Here is a 26,242-nt window from a genome sequence, read left to right on the forward strand (position 1 = left end):
GAAGCTAAGCAACAATGTGAGGTGGAGATTGTGCTATTGCTTGATCTAGTTAGATCTAGCTAGCCTAAAGATCATGCTTGAAATGTACAGATAAGTCCCTTTTTATGTTTAAACTACCTTGAATTGGTTGCAACCAGAATCCTAACAAAAAGACCTAAATAGAAGGTTAAAGCAGAAAAGCTACTTTTCTTTGATAGGTTTATGCTAATGGTGGGAGTATTTGCCTTAGATCTAGCATCAGGGGCCCTTCTTCCTACATTCCACTTAGTGCCCATTACTGGAAATCCCATGGTGAAGTGGCCTTATATTCTAAAGATTGATGCCAAAAGATCAAATTACTGCATGTCAATAACCTTTATGTATTTGTGCTTTAATTCTTCCTTTCCTACTTATAACCCCTTCCCCTCCCCCACTCCCATCTCCGACAAGATTATTCTGGAAAGCATCCATTGAGTCAAACCTGATATAAACTATGAACTTAGCCAGTTACATCAACTTTCAAAATTAAACATGAGTCTCCAGTGCTTAAGGACATGAAAAGTCATAGGCCAGCTTTCTTAGGAATTGTCTCTTAACTTAATTTGGGCATCATTCAGTAGGAAAGGAATGCCAAACCAGATCTGATACTAAACAGAGACCTGATGATATAAATAGCTCAAGTAAAACAAATCAGATCACCATCTCATAGGAGAGAAAATAAAGTGGAAAATAAGAAGGAAATAACTACACTATGAACTTTTGAAAGGAAACATTATTTGTAAGTGACACTGAATAAAATCAAGAACAATGAGATGCTCAGTGAAGGTAACAAAAATGCACAAAATAGGAGCTATTTAAAGAAAAATTCATTATGGGAAGCTTGACAGATGTAAAATGCCACCTGAGTTAGATAAGAAAGACTGAATGGAAAGCTAAGATAGAGGTTTCTAGTTAAGGTCTCTCCCTGAAAATATAATCGCATACATTGGTGATAAATTTTCAGTAGTAACTATGTCCTAAAAATGCATTTCACAGGAAAATAAATGAAGAAATAGATGAGACCTTTTCAAAGATGTTGTTAAGCCTCATCCTAGACTAAGATTTTATACCCAATTGTTTTGCAAACAACCCAAGCTAATGATAGCATAGGGTCACCTAGGGGTATGTATTCCCCTATCTGGTTTCTCTGATACTAATTAGAATATTAATAAGAAGAAAGTAGACACTTCTCTAAAGATCCTTAAAAATGCATGGGACTTGACATTTTATTTTCCTGTATTCAAGAACATCAAATTTTAGCCAATACTCTCCAAGCATTACTATGAACTTTTGATTCATTGACCGGGTTTAAGAAACACTACCCCTATAAGCACTATAAACCTCTGCTAGCTTTATGTCTGGGTTCTCTAACGTGAAGGAGTGGTGAATAAATGAATTATCATTGGTCACATCTCTGTGGTGTTGTTCTTAAAACAAATAACAAACTTTACTTTGGAGTTTCCTGGTTTGTAGACTCATTTAATTCAATTATTGACTCCCTACATTGCTTGCAGTACAAGCCTAAGTACTTGGGATCCAAATTACTGTCTAAGGGTGGGGTTTATTTACAGCTTGGATAATGGAAATATCATGATTTATTGGATAGACTACTGCTATAGCTACTTGTGGCAGAATAAGTAAGACCTGAGAGTGTTTCATTTGTTTTGCTTTTAACTCTGCTAGTTCCATTTCCTAAGTGAACATTGAGTCTCCTTTTACCTTTCTTTTTTAATCAAAGGAAGTAAAGTGAAATAGAAGAGGCCATCTGGTACAGACATTAAGAGTGTGGCCTGTGGAACTGTCCTTTCTGGCTTTCTCATTTACTAGTTGTGTGGTTGAGCAAGTCTCTCTCTCGCACTCTCTCTTTTTTTTTTTTTTAAAGATTTATTTATTTATTCATACAAGAACTGGGGTGCAGGCCAGAGATGTGGGGTGGTGGTGAGAGGATCCACCAGAGACAGAGTGGGGAACAGAACAGACAGATTGACTGAAACACACTGCTGAGGGGAGCAGCGGGCGAGACAGGAGAGGTCTGCCTCGCCATGTGGGTTTCTTCCTGACCGGTTGGGGATTGAACTCTGTGCTGCAGAGGCTGTGAATTGCTTCACAGTGCGGTGCTTAACCCCCTGTGCCACCAGGGAGGCCCGCGCAAATCTCTCTTAACCTTTCTGTCCCTCAGCTTTATAAGCTACATCACATAGCACGGGGGCTCTGGGATGGTACCCACTTCTTAGGGCTATTGTGAAGATTACCAGTTAATGTTTGTAAGTGCCCAACAGGTTAGCAAATAATCATTATTGGTTAGCCAATCATTTTGCCACTTTTGTCTCTTACATTCCTATGACAAAAGACATTATTTTTCTCAAAGCCTGTCTATGTCGGCTTCTATCTAAAGCAGATACAGAGAGGAGACAGAACACAGAAACTAAATTCTGTCCTTCCATCTTTTAATTTTTGACTTACAATTCAATTTATTTACAGCCAAATATTTAGCCACTGGCTACTTTTCTCAGAGGATTCAACCTCTTCATATATAAAATGAGTACAGACCAATTAACTTTATCATAAGTTAGTAATAATGATAAATGAGCTAAGGGCATTAAAATGTTTGCAGGCCAAATTAAAGTGATATGACAAATAACATTATGAAATTAAAATTGCTACTTTTCTTTCAACTTTAGAAAATCTTGAATAGAGATTGAATTTTGACATTAAACCCAAAACAATGGAAAAGGTTTGAAGATAATTTCTCAAACTAGAATTTCGCCACGTCACTATGCTTAGCAACAGTTTCAAAGAGAAAGATAACTGGTATTTTTAATGAACATTAAAATTTACCTGAACGCTTCGATAAAAGCTACAAAAGATATGGTGTTAAGCAGTGTGAATTAATTTTAGATAACTTGCTCAGGATACATCCTAGTGCTAATATCTTTCTTCTCTACTGTGATTAGCCAGAAAAAAATCTTTTGTTAACTTTTTTCCTGATCTTTGAGAAAATGCCCCAAGGTCAGTTGTTGCATGATCATAATGTCGGTAAGATAATTGACTGATATTCTTCAGTTTGATTATAGAAAATGGGACAAGGAAGTCAATTCTGTGCAAGAAAGAGACAACCACTCCTTTTTTCTTCCCAACTACCAGCTAGATTTTATAACATAAGAGATGAGTTCAGAATTCTATTATGGCAACATTTCTTTTCATTCCTAAAGCACCTGCTATATTCTTTAAATGGAAGTCAAAGTTGACTTTTGTGGAAATAATGCATTGTATTTATAGAATATGGCCTCTACCAATTAATGCTACTCCAATACTGTTGAGGTTAGGGGGATCTACCGCCAAGCTTAAACAGTGTAACACCAAGAAAAGAAAGACAGTCTGGGGAAGAAGAAATAAAATTAACTGAATAAATCCTAATTTGGAAGGGAGAGAAATGACAAATGGAAGAAAAATGCAAATGGCAGAGAGGCAAATAGTTTCCTCTAATGTCTATGTCTCTTGATAATATTTTAGAACGAAGATTATATATGGGCAGCTAAAGCTGAAATATGAGTAATAAAAATATCTTGAATCCTACTGGAATATCATGTTCTACAGTATTTTTTTTCTGTTCTTGAGGAAGACAAAAATTACATTTTAAGTAAACTGCCACAAAGGAAAACACAATATACCGTCACACCTAAGTTGAAAGTGTACAATAACGTTCACTCCAAGCTACCTTCTCTTCTTCACCCATCCCTTAGTAACTCCTAATTTTTCAAGGGAGTATCCTTTTTTGGGTGATGGGGGAGACTATGCCTACAATCCTGAGCAATGATTTCCTGACTGCTGAGTAGCATTAGTCATGCATCCTCCTCATGCCCTTAAATGGGAGGACAAGCCTACACTGATGCTATCAGATGAATTTAAACAAGGCATGTTCTAAGAGATTTCTCAGAGCCAGACAACACTCCTGCAGCAACCCCTTTTTAAACAGAAGTGTGTTTTGTTTCATCTTACACCTGGGTGAAAGCTGCTAAGAGATGTGTAGACCAACTTTCCATGGCTGTGAACACCTATGGTGTGCAACAGGCCTGATATAGAGCCAGGGTGTTGTGCTAGGAAGCAAAGTTGAGATCATTATCCTTAGTGCTAAGAAGAGAGTGTATTTCTTTTTTTTTTTTTAAACTATTTTTTTTTTAATAGAGGCATGTTTTATTTATTTATTTATTTATTCATTTGTTTGTTTTTGTTTATACATGCACTGGGTACAGTCAGAAGCGCGGGAGGGTGAGAGAATTCACCAGAGCCAGAGGGGGGAGCAGAGCAGGCAGAAGGACCGAAGTACACTGCTGAGGGGAGCAGCGGGCGGCGGGAGAGGTCTGCGCGCCATGTGGGACCCTCCTCTGGTGGCTGGGGAGCAGCCGGGGATCGAACCGGCGCTGCAGAGGCTGCTGGCAGCTTCGCAACCCAGCGCTCAACCGCTGCGCCACCGGGGAGGCCCCAGAGAGTGTATTTCTTTTGATGAATAGTTTGGTCTTTATCTTAGATGAGGGCAGTCATTCACTCCTTCATTCATTTGTTCTTTCATTCACCATTCCAACATGGGCACCTACATGAGGCCCAGGCACTGGTTTTTGGGCTGAACAACTTTTATGACAGAAGAGTTCCAATGACTTCTATCATTTAGCGAAGACAAATATCCCAGCTAATTTTTAATCAGGGCTAATGAGAAAAAAATCAGTTTTAATTTTTACTGCTTTAACTCACTGATTCTTGTGCCACAGGAAGGTAGTATGACATGCTGGGAGGTTAACGTACCAATAACTGGAGCCCCCTGGTTTAAGTGCCAGTTCCATCACTAAGGGACTGCGTGACTGTGGGTAATTTACTTCTCTGGGCTTCACTTTCCTTTTTTGAAATAGTGGGTTGGACTTAAGATTCCTTCCATCTCTAAAATTCTTTCTTCTATATGGTAATACATTCCACAAAGTTTCCTTTGTGGCTTGAATTAGTGTGATTTCCCAGCTCAAGTTTCCCTTTTGCCCTCTTTGATTGTTAAACCAAATATGAACAAGAAGCAATAACATTTTGTCACAGCCAGCTAATTGCCCTTCCACAAAATGACCTTTGGAGGTCAGGCCACCCATTGCAATGTCTAAATCCAAAGGCAATGGTATGACCAACTTGTGAGTTGGCAGGCTGCCATACAAAAGGATGGAAATGGTTGCAGGCAGCCAAAATTCTTGGCTGGTACACTTTTAATAAACACAGAAAATAAGAACAGCGTTTTCCACTTGGGTTGTTTAATTTGGTGCCCATACCATTGAAACATTTGCTGTTAGGATAAAGATGATGTGATATATCACTTATTTAGTGCAAGATGGATTAACTTGCACAGATGAGAAGTAGGTTATGGAGTCATCTGTAAGGAATTTTTATCCTTGCTTCTTGTCTCTGGCAAGAGATAGTTTGAGTCATTAAAATAAAGTCTCCACCCCCTTTGGCCCTTTGTAAGAGTTTTCCCTGAAACATAAGCTCTGTTGGATTTACTGTATTCCTATGAATGGACTAAGGCAAATTGGTGTGATTTCTTTGTGGTTGAATATGTCTTATTAATTCTTTTTCAGGATGATTCAATATGTCTTATTATTATTTTTCCAAGAAAAAAGCCTCCAGAGCAAATGTTCTTCAGTTAATTTGGAGAATAATATTTTAGGTGCATGTGTTTTAGTTACATAAATTACAGCGAGTATTGATGTTAAGACAATGAACCTCATAGTCAATAGCGATGATTTTTTAATTGTACCTACTACATTAATTCATCCAGTGCTTGAATTTTATAGTTGTCTCTCTCTTTTTTTTTTTTTAAAGATTTATTTATTTATGCATACAGGAGCTGGGGTGTAGGCCAGAGGTGGGGTGTGTGTGAGAGGATTCACCAGAGACAGAGTGGGGAGCAGAACAGGTAGATTGAAATACACTGCTAGGGGAGCAGCAGGCACAGGAGATGTCTGCTGCCAGGTGGGTTAGCTCCCTGGCCAGGGATCTAACTCCTATTGCACTGACTGGTGATAGCTTCATAGTGCTGAGACTTAACCCTTTGTGCCACCAGGAAGGCCCTGTCTCTTCTCGTAATATGGCAACAAGGACATTTGACTGGCAAGGGTGTTTTCTTTCCAGAGCTTGGAGATCCTTGAATAAAATGTGATGGTAAGCTGCAATTAGATATGTGGGTGGATATTAGTATTCAAGTACATCACGTTTAAGCAGAGGCACTGTGCTTTTCCCTACCTGAGGCCACCCTGGTGCAGTGCCATTGCTTCAGGTCACTGCTTCTCATAGGGCTGTTGGTTTGAGGTTGCAGGTTCCAGAAACAAAAAAGGCTGGTGTTGAGCTCTAAAACCAGGGAGTTTTTTTATAGTTAGAACTGGGCCACACAGTTCTATCACAGTCAAGTCAGGCATTGACCAAGTATAACCATAACTTGTTCACTTTTCTTTGGAAGTACAAATGATCCCAATCGACATTTGCACCAAACTTTGGAATAGATTACTGGAGTCATGATAGGTCCTCCATTTTGGATTAGATCCTGCAGCAGTAAGAACAAGGTCATCTATCCTAGTCATCTTTCATATGGAAAATACATCCTCCTCGGGACTACAAAAGGCTCACAATTTGTCCTGTTTTAAAATTTTATTTGATTACTGGATTTGCTTTTGGATACCGTAAAACTCCCCCAAGCTATCGATTCTGACTTCCTAGATGACATCCCCCTGCCCTCATCGACTGCACAGGCGTTTCCTTGGTCAGTGTTTTACCTCTACCTTTAAAAGGAGATGATTTTAGGCCTTGTGAATGACAAAATTCAAAACGATCATTAGCTCACATTCTCCCCGCCCCCCACGGCCGGAATTCCCTTTTTGCTAGTGACGATGAAAGCGATTTCGCCGCCAGCTTTCTCCCCTCGCACTCGGCGGCGGCGCGCGGGGTCGCACGCGTCCCGGGGGATGAGGTCATTCCCGTACACAGTGCGCGCGCGGCCGTGCTATCCGTACACACGCCGGGACTTCTCGGGGGAAGGGCGGGACGCGAACAATGATGCCCCCATTTCACGTCTACACGCTGCACCCCGCCCCCGTCCCCAACCCGGGGGGGGCGCCGGGGCGGCCGCCCGCGGGGCACGGGCAGCGGCACCCGCCCGGCGCCCACCGACTCGCGGGCCGGTCCCGAGGCGGCCGCGAGGACACTGCGCGCCGGGCGCGGGCGGACCCGGAGTCCCCGGCCCGGCCCCGCGCCCAGTCACGCTTCGCGGCCGCCGCCTCCCGGCCCCCCACGCCGGCGCCCGTAGGTCCCGCGCCCCGGCGGTCTCCGCGCCCCGGCTGCGGGGACGCCCGGGGGCTCCCCCAGCCGCGGGCGAGCGGGGCGCTGCCGGGAGGAGGTCGCCGGCAAGGACAGCCCGGGTCGCGGAGGCCCCGGCGGGCGGCGGGGCGGGGGCGGGGGCGGCCCCGAGCCCAGGGGGCCGAGGGGGCGGGGTGGGAGGCAACAAAGAGCCTCCAGTCACCCGGCGTCGCCGAGCCGCTCCCGCCCCGCCCCGCGCTCCGCAGTCCGCGGGGGCCCCGGCCGGCGGCGGGAGGCGCGCCCGGCCCCCGCGCCCCTCCCCCCGCGCCGCCCCCTCGCCCGGAGAGGCGGGAGGAGGCGGCGCCTGCGTGCTCCTCCGCGCGCCCCGCCCCCGGCCCCGCGGCGCCCGGCGCTCCTCCCGCGGCTGCTGCAGCTGCCGCTTGCACACGGCGTCGGCGGCGGCGCGGGCTGCGCGGGGCGGCGGCGGCGCGGGCCTGGGGAGCGGCGGCGGCGCGCGGGCCCGCGGACTCCCTCGAGGGCGGCTGCGGAGGCGCGGGCGGAGGCGGCGCGGAGGAGGAGGAGGTGGGGGCTGCGGCCGCCGCGGGACCCGCTCGGCGCCTCGGCCTCGCCGCCCCCTCCCCAGCCTTTCTCTCGCCCGCTGCCCTCGCGCTCCGGCCGGCGCCCGGCTTTGTGCGCGCGATGGTGTAGCCCCCGGCGCCGACGGAGGAGCCGGACACTTGTCTCGCGTCTCCGGGCCGCGTCCCCGCCCCAGGAGGAGAGACCCCCTCGGCCCGGCGCCCGCCGCGCCCGCCGGCTCTGGGGCAGCCTCGGCGCCGCCGGCACCATGAGGTGAGGGGCGCGGGGCGGGGGCCGGGCGGGCCATTGTGCCGCGGGAGCCGCGACCCCGCTTCCCGGGGACCCCGCCTTCTCGCTCCGGCGCGGCGCGTCTCCCCCGGGCTCCGGTCTCTTTCTCCCCAGGCTCCCTTTTGTCCCTCCTCATTTCTCTTTCTTTCTCGTCGCCCTTCCCAACCCCTCTCACGGGGGGTCTCGCTTCGACGTTCTCTCGTTTTCCCTCAAATGCTCCTCTTACGCCCTGGATTTCCCTTCCTAAATTTAATTTGCTCCCGGCTCCCTCCCCCCCAGCCTTTGCCAGCCAAACCTGGGAGATGGGGAGGGGTTCGAGAATCGAAGCGTGCATGTTGCTGGGAAACAGGTATTTTTTCCGTCTATATGTAAAGACGTCGTGCACTTTTATTACGAAACTCCCGTGTTTAATTAAAAAAGGAAGAAAAGTTGGAGAGATCTGAAATCTCTGCGGGTAATAAAGTGCTCTGCTCGTGGTAGGTGAGGGAGCTGAGAAAGGTGGAATTTCACGGTGGGGGAAGGGAAAGAATGGGTTAGGTTGTGGGGGGCAGTGAAAACCTGGGATAGGTAAGTTGTTTGGGGTGTGTTGGAAAACCCTTTCTCTCCTTCCTCTGTAGCAGTCTGTGTTGCATTGCAGCAGCGGCTTTCCCCCTTTTCTCTGTAATCAATAAGACAGAAGCTAAATTATTTTTTCAACCCCAAATAATTGAACATACGTCGTCAAACATTTTTAAAAATCGATACGATGAGACCTATGGTGTGATATTTTTCTTTCTTATTTCTCCAATTGTGTAAGAGAATAAACCGCGATGTGGTTTGTCATTCATTGGAGATTTTTTTCCAGCCCTGTTTTGTGTCCATAACCTGCTCTTTTTGGATTGGCGCAAGACTTCGTGAGAAATGGGACATGGTAGACTGAAGGCTGATCCATTCTGCGTTATCATCCTTATAGGCCTTCCTTTTAGGTTAAACAATTGTGGATAAAGTAAATTACCCCATTTCTGTCTCCTGGAAGAGATAGTCTTACAGTTCATTTGGATTTGAATCTCCTTTGTGTTAAAGATTAATGGCCAACCGTTGCCAAGACCTTTATAATGTAATACAATGAGATTTGAAAGATATAGACAAATTCCTTTGCTTTGGCAAGAAAATGTCATGTCATTGGAATTCTTTCTTAACTCAAGCAGTTTCCATTTTAAACTTTATTGTTATTTTTTCTATCAAAGTTGAACGCTTGGTCATTTAAAAAAATATTTTGTGTTGTAGCTGTGTGGTTTTCACTTGAGCTTACTGTGAATTTGAATTGTTTTTCACGGACTCCAAATTACAGACCTTTATTATGATGGCCTTAAACATTGTGTTTAATGAGGCTGTGTCTCTAATTGACCCCTTTTCCTTAGTGATTTCGAATGTTATTTTCAAATGTAATAGATCAGCTCAAGATGTCATTGTGGCATGCACCCCCCCCCAAACATAATATTTGTAAAATGAGACTTGAAAAACTTAAGTCATACGTTTGAGCATTTTTTTAAAATCAAGTTACTAATGTCCTTGAAAACTCAGGAACTATAATAAAACATGTAGTGTTACAGCTGTTGTACTATATATTGTTGATTTCTTTAAAGAGTTCATACAATAGTGGTCTTGTAGACCAGAAGTTATCAATTTTTATTCTAAAACTTTGGGTTAATTTATCTCAACATTAAGTTAAATGTTGAGAAACAGTGAATTGGTTATTTTAAGGGAAAATGATTGTAAGGTTGTCTGATATAGAGATTGTGAATGGAAAAAAAGTTAAGTTTTGGTATACAGTGAAGTTTGATCTTTTTCATGTGCAGTTGTCAGTCTGGCACAGATAAACTGTATCTTCACTTGTAAGTTACTTTTTTAATAAAAAGTTTGTAATTTTTGAAGTTTTTTCCTATTCTGTTAATAAGTGTAGAGAGGGGGGAATTACACTGATGCTTTCCAGTAGCATAAATATAGACTATATGGTACACAGGTCTGAAAAGTTTATTCAAGCAGTTTGCAGTAATACTTTGTAGGCTAATTTTGAATAATTCAAGAGCAGTAAAGAGGATCAGCTTTTCACTTTGGAAGGCACTGGATTATTTGGTAGGTGGTTTGATTAACTCATGTACACACATTTCCTTAGGTGCCTGTTTAAGTAGCCTGTGCAAAAAGCTTTGAGATATTTTGGTGCTTAAGAGGGCTTTTCAGATTATATTAATATTTGACTTAGTCTCAATGATGCTTTCAAGTATTATAGAACATAAATGTTATACTCTTAAGTCTTTTTTTAGTTATGCTAAGGAGTAGTTACGATGTTTTAAAGGCCATCCAGAGATAGGATTGCATGGGTTGATCAGAAATCAGTAGAGAGGATATGAAGAATATGTTATGGTTTAAGTATTTGTGATAAGATCTCTCAGATGATTTTAATTTTAGAAATAGAGTGCTCACTGTGATATAATGTAATAATCCTTATGCAGAAGGGAACTGAATACCACTTATTCCTGAAACAATTTTATAGGCATTCTATACATGTAGAAAACCCTAGATAGAATTACTTTGTTAATACTTAGCTTAAAGATAAGAATTTAAAAAATGAGGAACTATTTCATAGAAAACAGCAAAAAGGGTTAGTGGTTAGTGTAACATTCAGCTTTTTATTTCTATTATTTTTCTTTTATGAAATGTTCGAGAAGTAAAAGATGATTTGTTATTAAGTATGTATGTAGTATTGATATAGTGTTTGCCTTTTAAATGATTGCTTTTTTTTTAAACTGGTGGTTACTTGCTCACGATTTTCTTTTTCTTATTTTTTTAATAGAAAGAGGAGTTTGTCTGATTTAAAACAGTTGCATATAGCCTAGTGGCTAAGAGGAGTTCAGAAGTTTTTGGATTGACGTTCTTGGATCCATATTAGCCTAGGTTTCCATTCACTGACATTTTCATGTAAGAAGGCATAGTAGGATTGTGAAGATTTATCTAAGCATTTTATACTAGCTGGATGACATTGAGCTAGTCACATTATTCCGCTGTTCTGTATTTTAATATATGTAAAATAGGGATAATTCTTTATGGGGAAGTGAGGGGCAAATGACAATGGAAGAGAAGGTGCTTTGTATACTTAAAATGTTATATACGTTTATATTACTCATTTTGTTTCAGTGCCTAGTTAAGTCTAATTTGCTTTATGCTTTATATAAAACTTTTGGGTAATTTGCTTTACCTTTCTGGGCTTCATCCATTGTATATATTTAGAGTCTTTGAAATACTTTTTTATGATTCTTTTTAGCCTTCATTTTAGGTAATAAGTTTAATCTACACTTTAGAGCATGGTACAATCAAGTCTCTGCCGTGCCACATTTTATATGAGGCTAACTTGTTAATTGAGCAAACTGGTAGAAACAGAGATAATTATATTATTTCACAGGATTGTTGTGTCAAGTGTCAAGTGAGATATCCATGAAAGGATACAAATAGTACTTTCTCTTTTCTTAAGGGTTTTGATTTGTATTTGCAGCTCTGGGATGTGTGACTTTCCCATAGACATTTATTTTAGGCACAGGAGCCAGATTTGCATTTTTTGGAATATTATAGTGCAGTGTTCTTAAGCATGTGTTTTGCATTGTAGGTACTTACTAAGTGGATTAATCTTGAATAAGAGTGTGGATTAATGGAGAAAATTCATTGAAGTTTATCTAGTAGCCGAAGTTTTAAATACCTTGTAACTTGGCAAGCTCCGTTTGACTAGTATGGAAGAAATTACACACAGAACTGATAGCTTTGGTTACTTATCCCATATGCAACTTAAATCTGAGGTGATTGTATAATTTATAAAACACCCTGTCCTTACCCCTTCGATAAAGAGGACCTGGAAAAATGTTTGTCATTTTTTATATAATTGTGTGTGTGTGGGGGGGGAATGATATTCAAATTCTTCTTGTGACAGCTTGAAAGTTGCCGTTTTCTCCTTAACTCCTGTGTCTTTGAATTGATGTTGGAATTGAATGAAAGGAAAAGTTAAAAAAGAATCTGAACTGAGGTTTCATCTCAGTGGATCCACACAAGGATTTATAGAGTTTGCTGGAATAGAAAGCAAACTTGGAAAGTAGTACTTTATTTATTTACCTCCCAGCTATTCCTGTGTGTCCCTGTGCCCTCTGCAAATTTTTTACTATTGTGTTTATTGCATTGTTTTAGTATTATCTGGATCTATCTGTCTTTGAAACTCCTTGAAGGCAGGGACTACATTTTAATTTTCATGGCACCAGCAAAATATTTGGTAAACAATACGTGCTCATATGGATTTTTGACTTTGGGTTGTTTTCCAGAATTATATTCACTAACAACACTTATCTTTGGAGCACCTGCAATGTTCTGTCAACTGCAATGGGTATAATAATAGTGTTTGACATAGTAAATGTTAATAAAGTTATTTAATTCAAACACAAAATCCACAGGGATAGGTATAGAGTTTATTTTAAAAACAGGACAAAATACCCACTAGTGTCCATTATCCATCAAACCCACCCTTGTGGTGCATGTAACTCTTGAAGTTGATGATTTCATATTCTTTGTTATATACCCAGAAAGTGATTGCTGGGTCATATGATTTTATTTTTAGGTTTTTTTGAGGGCAATCCATACAACTTTCTGAAATGGATGTACCTCCAATTTACATTTTTACCAACAGTGTGTAAGGAAGTGTTCTTCTTTCTCTACATCCTCCCTGACACTTGTTGTTAACAGTCTTTTTGATGTAAACCAGATACTTGTTATAAAACAGTCTTTGGTATCTTACTGTGGTTTTAATTTGCATTTCCCTAAGTGATGCTAAACATTTTTTTCCCCCATATATCTGTTGGCCATCTCTATGTCCTCTTTGGAAAAGTGTCTAATCAGATCTTCTGCCCATTTTTAATTGGGTTTTATTTGATAAATTGCATGACTTCTTTGTATGCCTTTATTGGATATGTGATATGCAAATATTTTACATTCAGTAAGCTTTCTTTTTAGTCTGCTGATAATTTCTTTCACTCTACAAAAATCTTTTAATAGTGTAGTTCCAATTGTTTTTATTTGCTTCATTTCCCTTGCTTTTGGGGTCAAGTTCCCAAAGACATGTTATACATACATACATACATAGTGTGTGTGCACGTGTGCAAGCACACACACACATATTTAATGATGTCAGGTCTTACATAAAAGTCCCTAATAAATTTTGAATTTATTTTTGTGTACAGAGCTAGGGAGTGGCCCAGTTTCATACTTTTTACATGTCACTGTCTGGTTTTTTCAATGCCATTTGTTGAAGAGATTTCTCTATTGTATAGTCTCCTTTGTCATAAGTTAGATATTGATGTTGTGTGCATTTATTTCTGGGCTCTTGATGTCGTACCTTTTATCTGTGTATTTATTTTTAATTTAGTACCATACCATTTCAATTATTGTTTTCTTGTAATATAGTTTAAAATTGGGTAGCAGGTCGCCTCCACTTTTTTTTTTAATTCTCAAAATTGCTTTAGCTAGTTGGAGTCCTTTTGTGGCTTCATGTAAATTTCAGGGGTTTTTTTTTGGTTCTAATTCCATGAAAAATGTTATTGATAGGAATTTTTGATAGGTATTGCATTGAATCTGTATATTGCTTTTGGTAGGATAGCCATTTTGGCTATATTAATTCTCTCCATCCATGAACATGCAGTATTTTTTCATCTCTTTGTATCTTGTTCTGTTTTTTTTTTTAAACAGTGTTTTGCAGTTTTCATATTTACAGAGTTCTAAAACACAAAGTTCAGAAGCAGTCATGAAGAGCCAAACTTGTTTGTCTAGCTCTATAACCTTTTGGAAGATACTGTATTGCTTGAGTTTTTCACTAAATTCTGAATTAATAGAGGGACCATCATTCTGTTTTCAATCTCCTTGATCATGGGACTTGTAAATATTTTTTGAGCAACAAGCATATGTATCTCTGTTGGTTTGGCTTATTTCTACTCTATTTAAGGCCTGCTTTGTTTTAATTCTAAAGCATCAATAATTGGATACTTCATGATATTCAGAAGGGGAGATAGATATATCAGTCCGCTTGGGCTACCTATAGCGAAATACCATAGACTGGGTGGCCCACACTACAGAAATTTATATATATATATTTTTAAGATTTATTTATTTATGCCTACAAGAACTGAGGTACAGGCCAGAGGTGGGGGAGGTAAGAGGATTCACCAGAGACAGAGTGGGCAACAGAATAGGCAAATTCACTAAAATACACTGCTGAGGGCAAGACAGGAGAAGTCTGCTGCACCACATGGGTAGCTCCCTGGCCAGCCAGGAATTGAACTCCTGCTGCAGAGGCTGCGGATAGCTTCCTAGTGTTGTGTTTAACCCTTTGTGCCACCAGGGAGCCCCAGAAATGTATATTCTTGAAGTTCTGGAGTCTGGAAGTCCAATGTCAGGGCACCATTATGTAGTTGGGTTCTGGTAGGGCTTTCTTTACTGGCTTGCAGCCTGTCATCTTGTCTTCTTTCTTGGTATGTCCTCACATGGGATGGGGAGAGAGACAAAGAGACACAGAGACACATGGTTCTCTCTTTCTCTTACAAGATGACCCAATCCAATCAGATTAGGTGCCACTCATGTGACCTCATTTAACCTTAATTCTCTTCTAAAAACTTGTCTCCAAATGTGTCACATTGGTGGGTGACAGGGAGGTAGGGCTTCAACATCAGTGGTTTTTTGTGGGGGGGCCCACAGTTTAGCTCATAGTAGAAAATAATCCAGATTTTGTGGTCAATACATACAAATTCAGTTGGAGAAGCTACTTTGTCTACTGCTTAGGTGATTTATAGATTTTTTTTTTTTTTTTAAAGATTTGTTTATTTGTTTATACAAGCACTGGGTACAGTCAGAAGTGCGGGAGGGTGAGAGAATTCACCAGAGCCAGAGCAGGGAACAGAACAGGCATAAGGAGTTAAGTACACTGCTGAGGGGAGCGCAGCGGGCGTGGCAGGAGAAGTCTGCGTGCCATGTGGGACCCTCACCCGATGGCTGGAGATTGAACTGGTGCTGCAGAGGCTGTGGGCAGCCTCACAACCCAGCGCTCAACTGCTGCGCCACTGGGGATGCTCGATTTATAGATAGGTTTTAAGCAACTCTGCACATAGAAATCATTTGCTAAAGAAAATAAATGAGGGGGCTGATCTTTCGAGGGAGTACTTATATTTTTGAGAAACTTCTGGACATCGGGAATCTTCTGTTATATTACCATTCTAATAATTTCATTGTCACATCACTTTTCCTGTTGGCATCAAGCAGTATGCACCTATCTGAGTCTTGTGGTTGCATAGTGTTGAGAGTAAAGAGTACAGGTTTTGAAGTCATCCTGAATTTGAATTCTGTTTTGACATTCTGTTTTTTGGGTAGACTGCAAGCATTTTTTGAGATTTGAATTACTTCTGTTAAATGGCGATAATTTTTACGTTAAAGACTTGGGAAATTAAATAAAAAGTTACAGAAAACATGGCATGACAGGGCCTCCCCGGTGGCGCAGCGGTTGAGCGCTGGGTTGTGAAGCTGCCCGGAGCCTCTGCGGTGCTGGTTCGATTCCTGGCTGCTCCCCGGCCACCGGAGGAGGGTCCCACATGGTGCGCAGACCTCTCCTGCCGCCCGCTGCTCCCCTCAGCAGTGTACTTCGGTCCTTCTGCCTGCTCTGCTCCCCGCTCTGGCTCTGGTGAATTCTCTCACCCTCCCGCACTTCTGACTGTACCCAGTGCATGTATAAACAAACAAAGAAACAAACAAACAAATAAATAAATAAAACATGCCTCTATTAAAAAAAATTAAAAAAAAAAAAGAAACATGGCATGACAATTGGCACATAAAATGGGTTGCTTCTATGAATTCCTGATTCTGTGAAAGTCTGATATCTCAAGTTTTTGTTAAGAATGTGAAAAACGATGTAAAATGGTACAGCTGCTTTAGAAAACAGTTTTGCAGTTTCCTAAGAAGTTAAACTTAGTTTTATATGACCTGTCAGTTCACTACTAGGTATAGACCCAAGGGAAACGAAAACACATGTCCACGCAAAAACTTGTACTATGTACACAGTTGTTCATAGTAGCATTATTTATAATTGCCAAAGAGTGGAAAGAGCCCAAATGTCTGTAAGCAAAGGAATGGTTGATCAGTTGTAGTACAGCCAGGTGATGGAATACTATTTGACCATCAAAAGGAGTGAGATAATGATACATGTCACAACTTGGATGGAAACATTATGCTAAGTGAAGAAACCAGACACAAACGCCATATATTGTCTCATTCCATTGATATGAAATGTGGTGAATACGCACATCTACTGAAACAAAAAGTCGCTACTGGTTGCCAGGGAACGCTGAGAGAGGAATGGGAGGTGGCTGTTACTATGGGTATGTTTAGGATTTCTTTTTGTGGTGATAAAAATGATCTGGAATTAAACAATGGTGATGCACAACTCTGAGTATACTTGAAACAGTGAATTTTATACTTTGAAATGGTGGATTTGATGGTATGTGAATTAAATCTCAACCTTCATGTTCCCATTCTTGTATTATTTTCACTAGGATAATAACGGGGGGGGGGTGTCTTATTTGCTTTACATTGTTTTGATATTTTTGTTATTTTGCATTAATATTTTAAATCAACATCTTCATGTTTTTTAAAGAGTAGAGACTAATGACAGAATCACTGGACTTTTTCTGTAGGGAACTAGGCATGTGGGAAGGTTGAAATGGAAACATTGATAGTGGTGTACTTGAGAGACTGAACAAATTTTGAGACCTGTCTTCATGCTAAGGTCATTTTTCTGGTAGCTTGTTATAAGTAAGGATGAATGTCACTGATAAAATAGGTGAAGCATATTTATTGGAATTTTCTGGAAACTATTATGAATGGTGATTTTTCTTGGTTCTGTTTATAATAATTTCAAATACCAAAGAAAATATAGTGAAATGAAATAACTTTGATTACATTTTTAAACAAACTGATTATTTCTCCAGTGGTGAAAACCTTTTAGAACATCTGGTCTGGTATCTTATATATTTGATGACATGAAGTCAAAATGACTGCCTTTGACTGTGCTTTGGAGGTACCTCATTCTCCTTTTTGGTATTTGTGTTATATCTGTCAGCTTTGTAGGGAAGAAGCTTCATAAAGAGTCCCAGAACATAAGTGAAATAAAATGAATAGCTCTGTAGGTCAAATCTCAAGGGAGCCCAAATTGCTTGTTTTATATATATAGTACAGGGAAGAGATTTTTCTGTGCAGGTTTTAGAATGATTAAATAATGGTTATATTTGAGTGTTTGATCTGTCCTGCAATCCTGAGACATCCTTTCCATTCCTCTCAAATTTCTCATCTCATATTTCAGAATTTTAACTTCAGTTTTTAACATTTAAGATTTAGGAATCACAAGCGTTCATTTAAAACTTATTTTTATTTCTTTGTTGTCTCGCTAATCTTTATATTTGCAGTGTTTTAATAAAAATGAGCCAGTTAGTATTTCCCAAATAAATGGTTAGTCTTTCAAAAATTCCCTCCCCCACTTACATTATAAAGCAGGGTTTGCAGAGATTTTGAAAGTTATGAAAAATATAAAGATGTTAGTAATTCAAATTCAAACCATCTAGGATTTTGTACTTTGAAACTTTCTAGACTTTTTTTTTTTTTTTAAGAGAGGCATGTATTTTTATTTATTTATTTATGTATTCATTTGTTTGTTTTGTACATGCATTGGGTACAGTCAGAAGCGCGGGAGGGTGAGAGAATTCACCAGAGCCAGAGCGGGGAGCAGAGCAGGCAGAAGGATCGAAGTACACTGCTGAGGGGAGCAGCGGGCGGCAGGAGAGGTCTGCGCGCCATGTGGGACCCTCCTCCAGTGGCCGGGGAGCAGCCGGGGATCGAACCGGCGCCGCAAAGTCCGCAGGCAGCTTCGCAACCCAGCGCTCAACCGCTGCGCCACCGGGGAGGCCCTCTAGACTTTTTATAATGCATATATGGAGCCATAAATGCACTCGTGTATGTATGAATATGTTTTAAAAGTGAGATCATACATTTAAAAGTGAAATTATACTACATGTTTTGTAAGTGCCCCCTTGATACATAATTCTTTTCACTAAGTACAGATGTGTAGAATTTAAGAGACTGCATAGTATTTTTACTAAGTTTTAGATGACCTTAATCTACTTTATTGATCTCTAAGGATTGGACTTTTTTAGATTTTTTCTGTTATTTTTGTTACTGTAAAATACACTGCTGTGAACATCTTTGAATATATTAGGAGAAATTCCTGGAAGCAAAATCAAGGAGTAGTATTTCTTTCCTTCTTTTTTTCACTAGCATCAGTTTCTTCAAGTCTACCTCTATTTGTTTTTTTTCATGTCACGCTACTCAGTCTAGGCCCCTGTTACTCTCACCTGAACAATTAGTGTCCTCTCATTTCCATTTTTGTCCCTGATTCTCCATGCATTAATTAGATCTTAAAGTGAGAATCAGATACTGTTATTCCCCTGCTAAACTCTTCAATGGCACATTCATGCTCTCAGAATATGACCCAAATTCATAATAAAAGCAAAGTTGTTAGGTCTTGTCTGATGGGTATATTCTTTGATCTCAGCTCAAGCCTTTGTTAGTACACAATGAGCATTTGAGTGAATAATAAATGAAATAAAATGTCCACACCAAAGGATGTTTTATCGTTTTATCATTTTTTTCCTCTTTTCTCTTTCCTCCTCCCCCCCTTCCCTCCCTTCCTCCAGGCTAGAGATGTGGGGAGGGCCAGTTGAGAGGATTCACCATAGAGAGTGGGGAGCAGAACAGGCAGATCTACCAAAACACACTGCTGAGGGGAGCAGTGGGCAAGACAGGACAGATCTGCTGTGCCATGTGGGCTGCTTCCTGGCTGCCTGGGATCGAGCTCATACTGCAGTGGCCTGTGATTGCTTGATAGCACTGTCTTTAACATTCTGTTCCACCAGGGAGACCCCTGTTTTATTGTTTTTTCATATATATTACCAAATTAACAGCTGTAGCTGAGTATGGTTTCCCCATTTTCTGATCATCTGACCAAGTTGGCATCAACCACCTTTTTAAATCTTTTCCAGTCTTCTAGGTGTTACCTTATTTTTTAATTTGTAATTTCTTTTATTAATAATAGAGTTGAACATTGTATTTTTTTGACCTCTCTGTTTTTGTGTGAATTATCTGTTCATGTGCTTTGTCTGTTTATACAGTCAGATGTTCAGTTTTTCTTGTAATGATTTATAATATCTCTAATAAGTAATCCTTTATAGGGCAGACCTTTTGTGCCAATTATCTAATGTGAGATAAATAAATATATATGAGTAACTTCATATAAATAAATATATATGAGGGCAGTTCTTGTGTGGGTCTCAGATATCTGAGTGATGTCTCAAATGAAACACCTGAGTGATGTCTCAAATGCAACATCACTCAGATGTTTCATTTGTTAGCCTCCTTCATGTGGTGTGTCTGCCACTTAGTAATAGCACTAAGTGCTATTCAGATGATGCCCCATCTGAAAGCTCTTACCAAACCTCTGCCTGCATCCTGTTTCCTTATGTCATCTTGCCAAAAGCAAGTCACTTAGTGAAACCTAGAGTCACTGTGGAGGGCTATCAAGGTGTGATTCTTTTTTTTTCTTTTTAAAAGATTTATTTTTACGAGCACTGGGTACAGTCAGGAGTGCAGGAGGGTGAGAGAATGCACCAGAACCAGAGCGGGGAACAGAACAGACAGACTGACGAAGTACACTGCTGAGGGGAGCAGCGGGCGCGGCAGGAGAGGTCTGCGCGCCATGTGGGATCGTTGCCGGTGGCTGGGGATTGAACCGACCAGGGATCAAACCGGCACTGCAGAGGCTAGCGGGCAGCTTTGCAGCCCATCGCTCAACCACTGCACCACCGGGGGTGACCCTCAAGGTGTGATTCTTTGGGGGCTGTGGTATAAAATCTGTTTACACATGTATGTTCTAAATTTGTGACTTGTTTTAATTTTGTTTATTTTTGGTGTAGAAGTGTTAAAATTTCATGTCAAATCTGTCTTTACCTTTATAGTTTCCACCTTTCGTGTTATGCCTTCCCCAAGATAAAATTATGTTTGCGTTCACCTTCATTTTCTTCTGTTACTTTTATGGTTTCATTTATCTTGATTTAAATCACCTGAAATTTATTTTGGTGTAGGGTATTAAATATTTTGTCATTTGTCAACATCATTTGTTGAATTGTCCATCTTTTCCCACTGATTTAAAATATCACCTTTGTTAGGTTTTCTGAATTACCATAAATACTTAGTTCCATTTGACTCATTAAATATCCAATTCTGTAGTAGTACCTCACTATCTTAATTTCTCTAACTTTATAATACAACATTAAATAAGGGGAGCTACTATTCTTTTTCTTATTTTCAAAGCTTTTTATATAGATTTATTAGATGGCCTTAACTCCATTAAATATGTTCTTTAAGGATAATTTTAGGATTTCATCAATTAAAACAAATAAAAATGAGATAAATTACACTGCAGACTTATTGGAGTTTTAATTGAAATTGTGGTAAATTAATGGGTAGGGGATAATACCTCTGGTAATACTGAGTTTTCCATCCTTTTATCCTCTCTATATAGATTTATAATTTCGTATTTAGTAAAGTGAATGAACATACCAGTTTCTTTTTAGTAGGTTTGATAAGGTAAAGTTCTGGTATATTTAGAAATTAAACTAAATGTTCATTTTTACTGTACCTGTTCTCATTTTTCTTTGTCTTTATTTAAAATATATGTACACAGCTCTCTATCTGTGACTACTCAGGTGCCTCTCTTTTTCTCCTTTTCCTAATAAACCTGTCCTTTTAAAAATGTAAAAAACAATAAAGCATGAACTTATGTTTAAACAAAAAGTTTGTGATCTTAAAAGAATTTTTCCTTGCTAATTAGTTCCAGAGTTGGCATTTATAGTACTAGTTTTCTTAGATTTTGAAATACAGTAACAGCTATTGGAATACTTATACCTTAAATACTTTACACATTAACCATTAATGCTTGTCTAAACTTATAAAGTAGGAACTGTTATCTCCATTTTATAGATGAGGAAATGAGTCATATAGGATTAAGTGACTTGCCCGGGATTACCCACTAGTAAATAGAATTGGGGCTCTATCCCAGGCAGTCTGGTTTCAGAGCCCACATGTTTAACCAGTACACCCTAGGCTAGCCTCTTTGTAATGGTTAACTTTTATAGACTGAGAGGTATATTTGAATTCTCTAAATGTTGGCGTGTGAGTGAATAATTTAGTATTCTTTATGATTTTATCATATAACTCTTCTTTATTTTCTGAAAATAATTGGTACAAAAGCAAGGCCATGTACACTGAATTCCCCTTGAATGGGAGCAACATTTCAGAGATAGCGGAGTTGGGGGAAAAAAGACTTTATTTGGCTTTAATCTTGAAAAATGAAACAAAATTGTGAAAACATTCATGTTATAATTGTTGCAACTATGTGTTAAAGTCTTAGAATAGAAAAAGTGAATCAAGTGTTGGGTATTTTTTTTGCATAATTTTTCTTTAAAAATTGCAAGATAAGTTGAAGCTATAGCCTTGATGTTATGATAGACTTTCTAGTATGATTGTAGAGAAAGCAATTTTTTCCAGGCAGGGGCTTTATTTGGATTTTCAGATTATTTTCTTTAGACCTCGTATTATTTCATCTGTTACAGGTTTCCTTCAATTATTAACTGATTATATCTGTTAAAATGCTTTGAGCTACAAGAAATAGGCTTAAAATACTTAAACATTAAGTAATATCATTAGAAGTCCAGAGGGAGAGTGGACTCCAGGCACATGCATTGGGTAGCTCAGGCATGTCTACCCCTGGTATGCTGGCCATCTTTAGTGTCCATTTCTTTCTCACACTGGTAGCAAGCAAGCCATAGGATTTCTAGGCTTCTCATTCTGTAACTCTCAGAAGGAGGAACACGGTGTGGTACTCCCCACCCCCACAAGGTATAATTTACACACAGCTAAGTGTACGGCTTGATAAATTTTTACTATGTACACACACCTGTGTAGCACACCAAACACTTCAGGATACAGAGAATAGCACTCTGTTAAGTTTCCTCATGTTCCTTTCTCATCAGTGTCCATCTCAAATCTTCATTTTTTGCCAGTGGCTTTGCCAGTGTTTGGAAACAGTTCTCATCATTCCCAGTGACTTCATAAAGACCTGCATCTTTTGGAAGATTTGCTCTTCCACTTTATACCTGATTTGCATGGTGTGCTTTGTATTTGAAATATCTGTTAATCATTGAGAGAGTGACAGAGCAAAGATGAAATGGACTGGCTGGACAGGCTAATGCTACTTTGGGAGGGATGTTTGATAGGGACTGATTTTGGAAATGGTTAAGTTCATTAGTGGATATTTTTGTGTTTTTATTATTTTTGCTTCCCAAGGCAACCTGGCAACTGTGGAACCTGGCAGCCAATCATATCAAGACCTCTGAACCTATTTTGTCCTATATTTCTATAATTTATATTTATGTTCATATTTATATTTACATTATGTGTTCTGGATTCTCTAATTTATTGCATTGGTCTGTTATCCCATGCAATCTGTTATCTATGCAGTGGTCAGAAAGAACTTTTCAAAATTCAGATTTGGTCAGTTTACCCTCATGTCTAAAACTCTTATGTGGCTCCCCATTGCTCTTAGAATTTAGCCCAAACTTCTCCTAATCATGGTTTACTTCCTGCAGGATTCTTCTTGCTTTGTGATTCCAAAGTTAGTAAAATGACCCAATAAGATAAATCATCAAAAACAACATAAAAAAAGGTGAAGATATGCATAAACATGACCCCATTTCTTACTTCTATATTTTCATGGGAGAGGAGGCACTAATCAATTTTCAAGAGCTGTGAAACACGGTATAATGAGGTTAGAGACCGGTCATATACTTTTGTTTGATTACCTTCTAAAAATGTCATCTGTTAATATTTTAAAAAGTTCTCTCGTATGTGTTCCTTTTAGTAACGGCAGATTGCCAGTGTTGTGTTTTCTACTGTTTTAGGTTGGTATTTTGTTCTACATTCAAAACATTCTTAAGGGAAACCCTTCAAAATGTCATCTTTTTATATTCATCTGGATAAGCAGGTTTTTAAGTTTTTTTTTATATTTTTTTGGAGGAGATTGTCAGGTTTAGTAGGATGGCTTCAAAGCCATTGTGCTACTTACTGACTCCAAGATCTTGGCTGTCCCAAATCTCAATTTCTATTTCTGCAAAATGGGATTTTCAGTCCATTGCTTTGTTTTGCCATTTACCATAATACATTTAGAGAATTTATGGATTTGGTGTGTTCTAATTATTATTTTCTTTATGTTGTACCATAACGTTTTTTAAAAATGGAGTTCAATTTCTTGAATTTTTTTAAAGTTTTAACATGAAAAATTTCTTTTCTGTTTTGAGACATTCTAAAAGCAAGGAGTCAGTTGAAATTTTGAAGTACCTATATTTTAAAGTTTGTTAATATGAACCTTTTTTTTTAAAAGATTTATTTATTTATTTATTTATACAAGCACTGGGTACAGTCAGAAGTGTGGGAGGGTGAGAGAACTCACCAGAGCCAGAGCGGGGAGCAGAACAGGCAGACTGACGAAGTACATTGCTGAGGGGAGCAGCAGGCGGCAGGAGAGGTCTGCGTGCCATGTGGGACCCTCCTCCGGTGGCTGGGGAGCAGCCAGGGATCGAACCGGCGCTGCAAAGGCCGCGGGCAGCTTCGCAACCCAGCGCTCAACTGCTGCGCCACCAGGGAGGCCCTAGATGAACCTTTAAAAAGCAGACTCTGAACTGTAGGTCTTTGATTTGCCTCACTAAGAGAAAGTACCCCTTTTCCTCCAACAGCTACCTCAGATCTCTTACTCTACCTTCCTTTCATATTGCTTGGTAAATACTTGGTCACTATTCGTCCCAAATTTTCTCCTAAAAAGCCTTCCCTGCACTTGTGACTCACAGAAGTAATGTTTCTACCTGGCACTTAGGGTGGTCAGAACATACAACCACACCTTTCAGAACTCCTCACTTGAATTCATTTCAGAATGTTCATTGTATTCCAAAAGTACTGATGGAATTTTGGTCTCATTGTTTTTACTCTGTCTTCTGGAAAGTTATCTTTTCTGTGCTTAGTCAGTCTCACTCTTGTTTCAATTTCCTCTTCTAGTTTATCTCTTTAGTGATCACTCTAGGTCATGCCTCTCCCTTGTTGAACTCATAGTATTTGTTGATTATCCAAGCTTATTTTGGTTCTCTAGACTTGTTTTCCTTCAAAAAATGAATCTTATGCTCCTTTTATTCATGGCACATTTCCCTGAGCATTTTGTAACACACTATGTACAATCAGGGACTTCAATAACTTCTTAATAAGAAACTAAACTCTAGACATTGCCACGTGCTGCATGGGGGGAAAGTCATCTAATTGAGAATGACTGATTCTATACTGTCAGGAACTACTGTAAAACTTTCATTAGTTTTAAAATTTTGGATGTTTTATGTTTAAAAATTTATTTTTATTTATTTATGCATACAAGAGCTGGGGTGTAGGCCAGAGGTACAGGGGATGAGAAGATTCACCAGAGACAGAGTGGGGAACAGAACGGGCGGATCTACTGAAATACACTGGTGAGGGGAGTAGTGGGCAAGACAGAGAGGTCTGCTGCATCATGTGGGTCAGCTCCCTGGCAAGGGATCTGTCTGTAGCTTCATAGTGCTGAGACTTAACCACTTGCTCCACCAAGGAAGCCAGATGTTTAAATGAAATAGGTGACATGTGCTATTTCCTACTTTTTTTTTTTTTTTTTAATTACAAAAGACATCTATTAGATTACTTAAAAATTAGGCTGGTCACCCACAATTTACAAACATTGTATCAGAATAAAAATCTATGCTGAAAATAAAAGCCTATTTGTCAGTTAGGGGATACTAAAGATGAAAAAAAATGGCTTTTGAGTTTTAGTATAAGTAAAACAATTAAAAAGAAACTTCCAAAGAAATTATTGTTTCTGAGGCCTCCCTGGTGGCACAAGGGACTAAGCATAGCACTGTGTAGCTAACCGTACTAGTTTGATCCCTGGCCAGCTAGGGAGATACCCACGTTGTACAACACACCTCTCCTATCTCTCCTGCTGCTCCCCTCAGCAGTGTATTTCAGTCAATATGCCTGTTCTGTTCCCCACTCTGGTGAGTTCTCTCACCTGCCGCACTTCTGGTCTATACTCCAGTTCTTGTATGCATAAATAAATCTTTAAAAAAAAGAAAGAAATTAGTGTTTCTCATTGTTAGTTCAATGCAAGTATTCAAAATGAACTTTACTCATTGTTCCTAAAGATATTTTGCAAGATGAACTTTTGTGTCCCAAAAATATGATAAATTTGCTCACTGTTCCAGAGGCCCAGTACCTGAAAATCCAGTAAATTAATGCCTGCTATCTCTGAGGTTACTTTTGAATAATTTTTGTGACACTGGGCACAATTTCATAAGACAACTTTAATATTCTCCACTTAGTTAAAATAAGTAAATAAATAGCTATTTTTTCTTGCCCATTTAAAGATATGCCAGGCAGGGCCTCCCTGGTGGCGCAGTGGGTTGAGTGCAGTGCTGTGAAGCTGTCCACAGCCTCTGTAGCGCGGGTTCGATGCCTGGCGGGCCAGGGAGAACCCTACATGGCACAGGAGACCTCTCCTGTCTTTCCCTCTGCTCCCCTCAGCAGTGTCTTTGGTCCATCTGCCTGTTCTGCTCCCCGCTCTGTCTCTGGTGAATCCTCTCACCCTCCCACGCCTCTGGCCTATACTAACACCCCCCCCCCACCGTGCTTGTATAAATAAATAAATCTTAAAAAAAAAAGTAAAGACATGCCAGGCAACTGTGTTATGTGCTTCATGTGAATGATGTCATATAATGGACTGAAATAAACCATGAGATTGGTGTCATTGCTTTTTGAC

The 26,242-nt window shown here is 40.0% G+C and overlaps 1 protein-coding gene across 7 annotated transcripts in view; it reads left to right on the top strand.

The window, feature by feature from the left end:
- Nucleotides 1-7,960: 7,960 nt before the first annotated feature.
- ENAH (ENAH actin regulator) overlaps nt 7,961-26,242 on the top strand; it is a 121,981-nt gene continuing 103,699 nt past the window's right edge. For 3 of the 7 annotated variants that reach the window (XM_037510365.2, XM_037510364.2, XM_037510366.2), the window contains exon 1: nt 8,270-8,551. In XM_037510365.2, coding sequence (XP_037366262.1) covers nt 8,505-8,551 — 47 coding nt within the window. In that variant the 5' untranslated portion in view covers nt 8,270-8,504. Of the gene's footprint in view, nt 8,188-8,261; nt 8,552-26,242 lie in introns of those variants that run through there. The other 4 variants (XM_037510360.2, XM_037510359.2, XM_037510361.2 and 1 more) reach the window with 4 other exon arrangements.

The sequence above is a fragment of the Talpa occidentalis genome, unplaced genomic scaffold, assembly GCF_014898055.3.
Source record: "Talpa occidentalis isolate TD23 unplaced genomic scaffold, MPIMG_talOcc4v2.1 talOcc4.14, whole genome shotgun sequence".
NCBI lineage: Eukaryota > Metazoa > Chordata > Mammalia > Eulipotyphla > Talpidae > Talpa > Talpa occidentalis.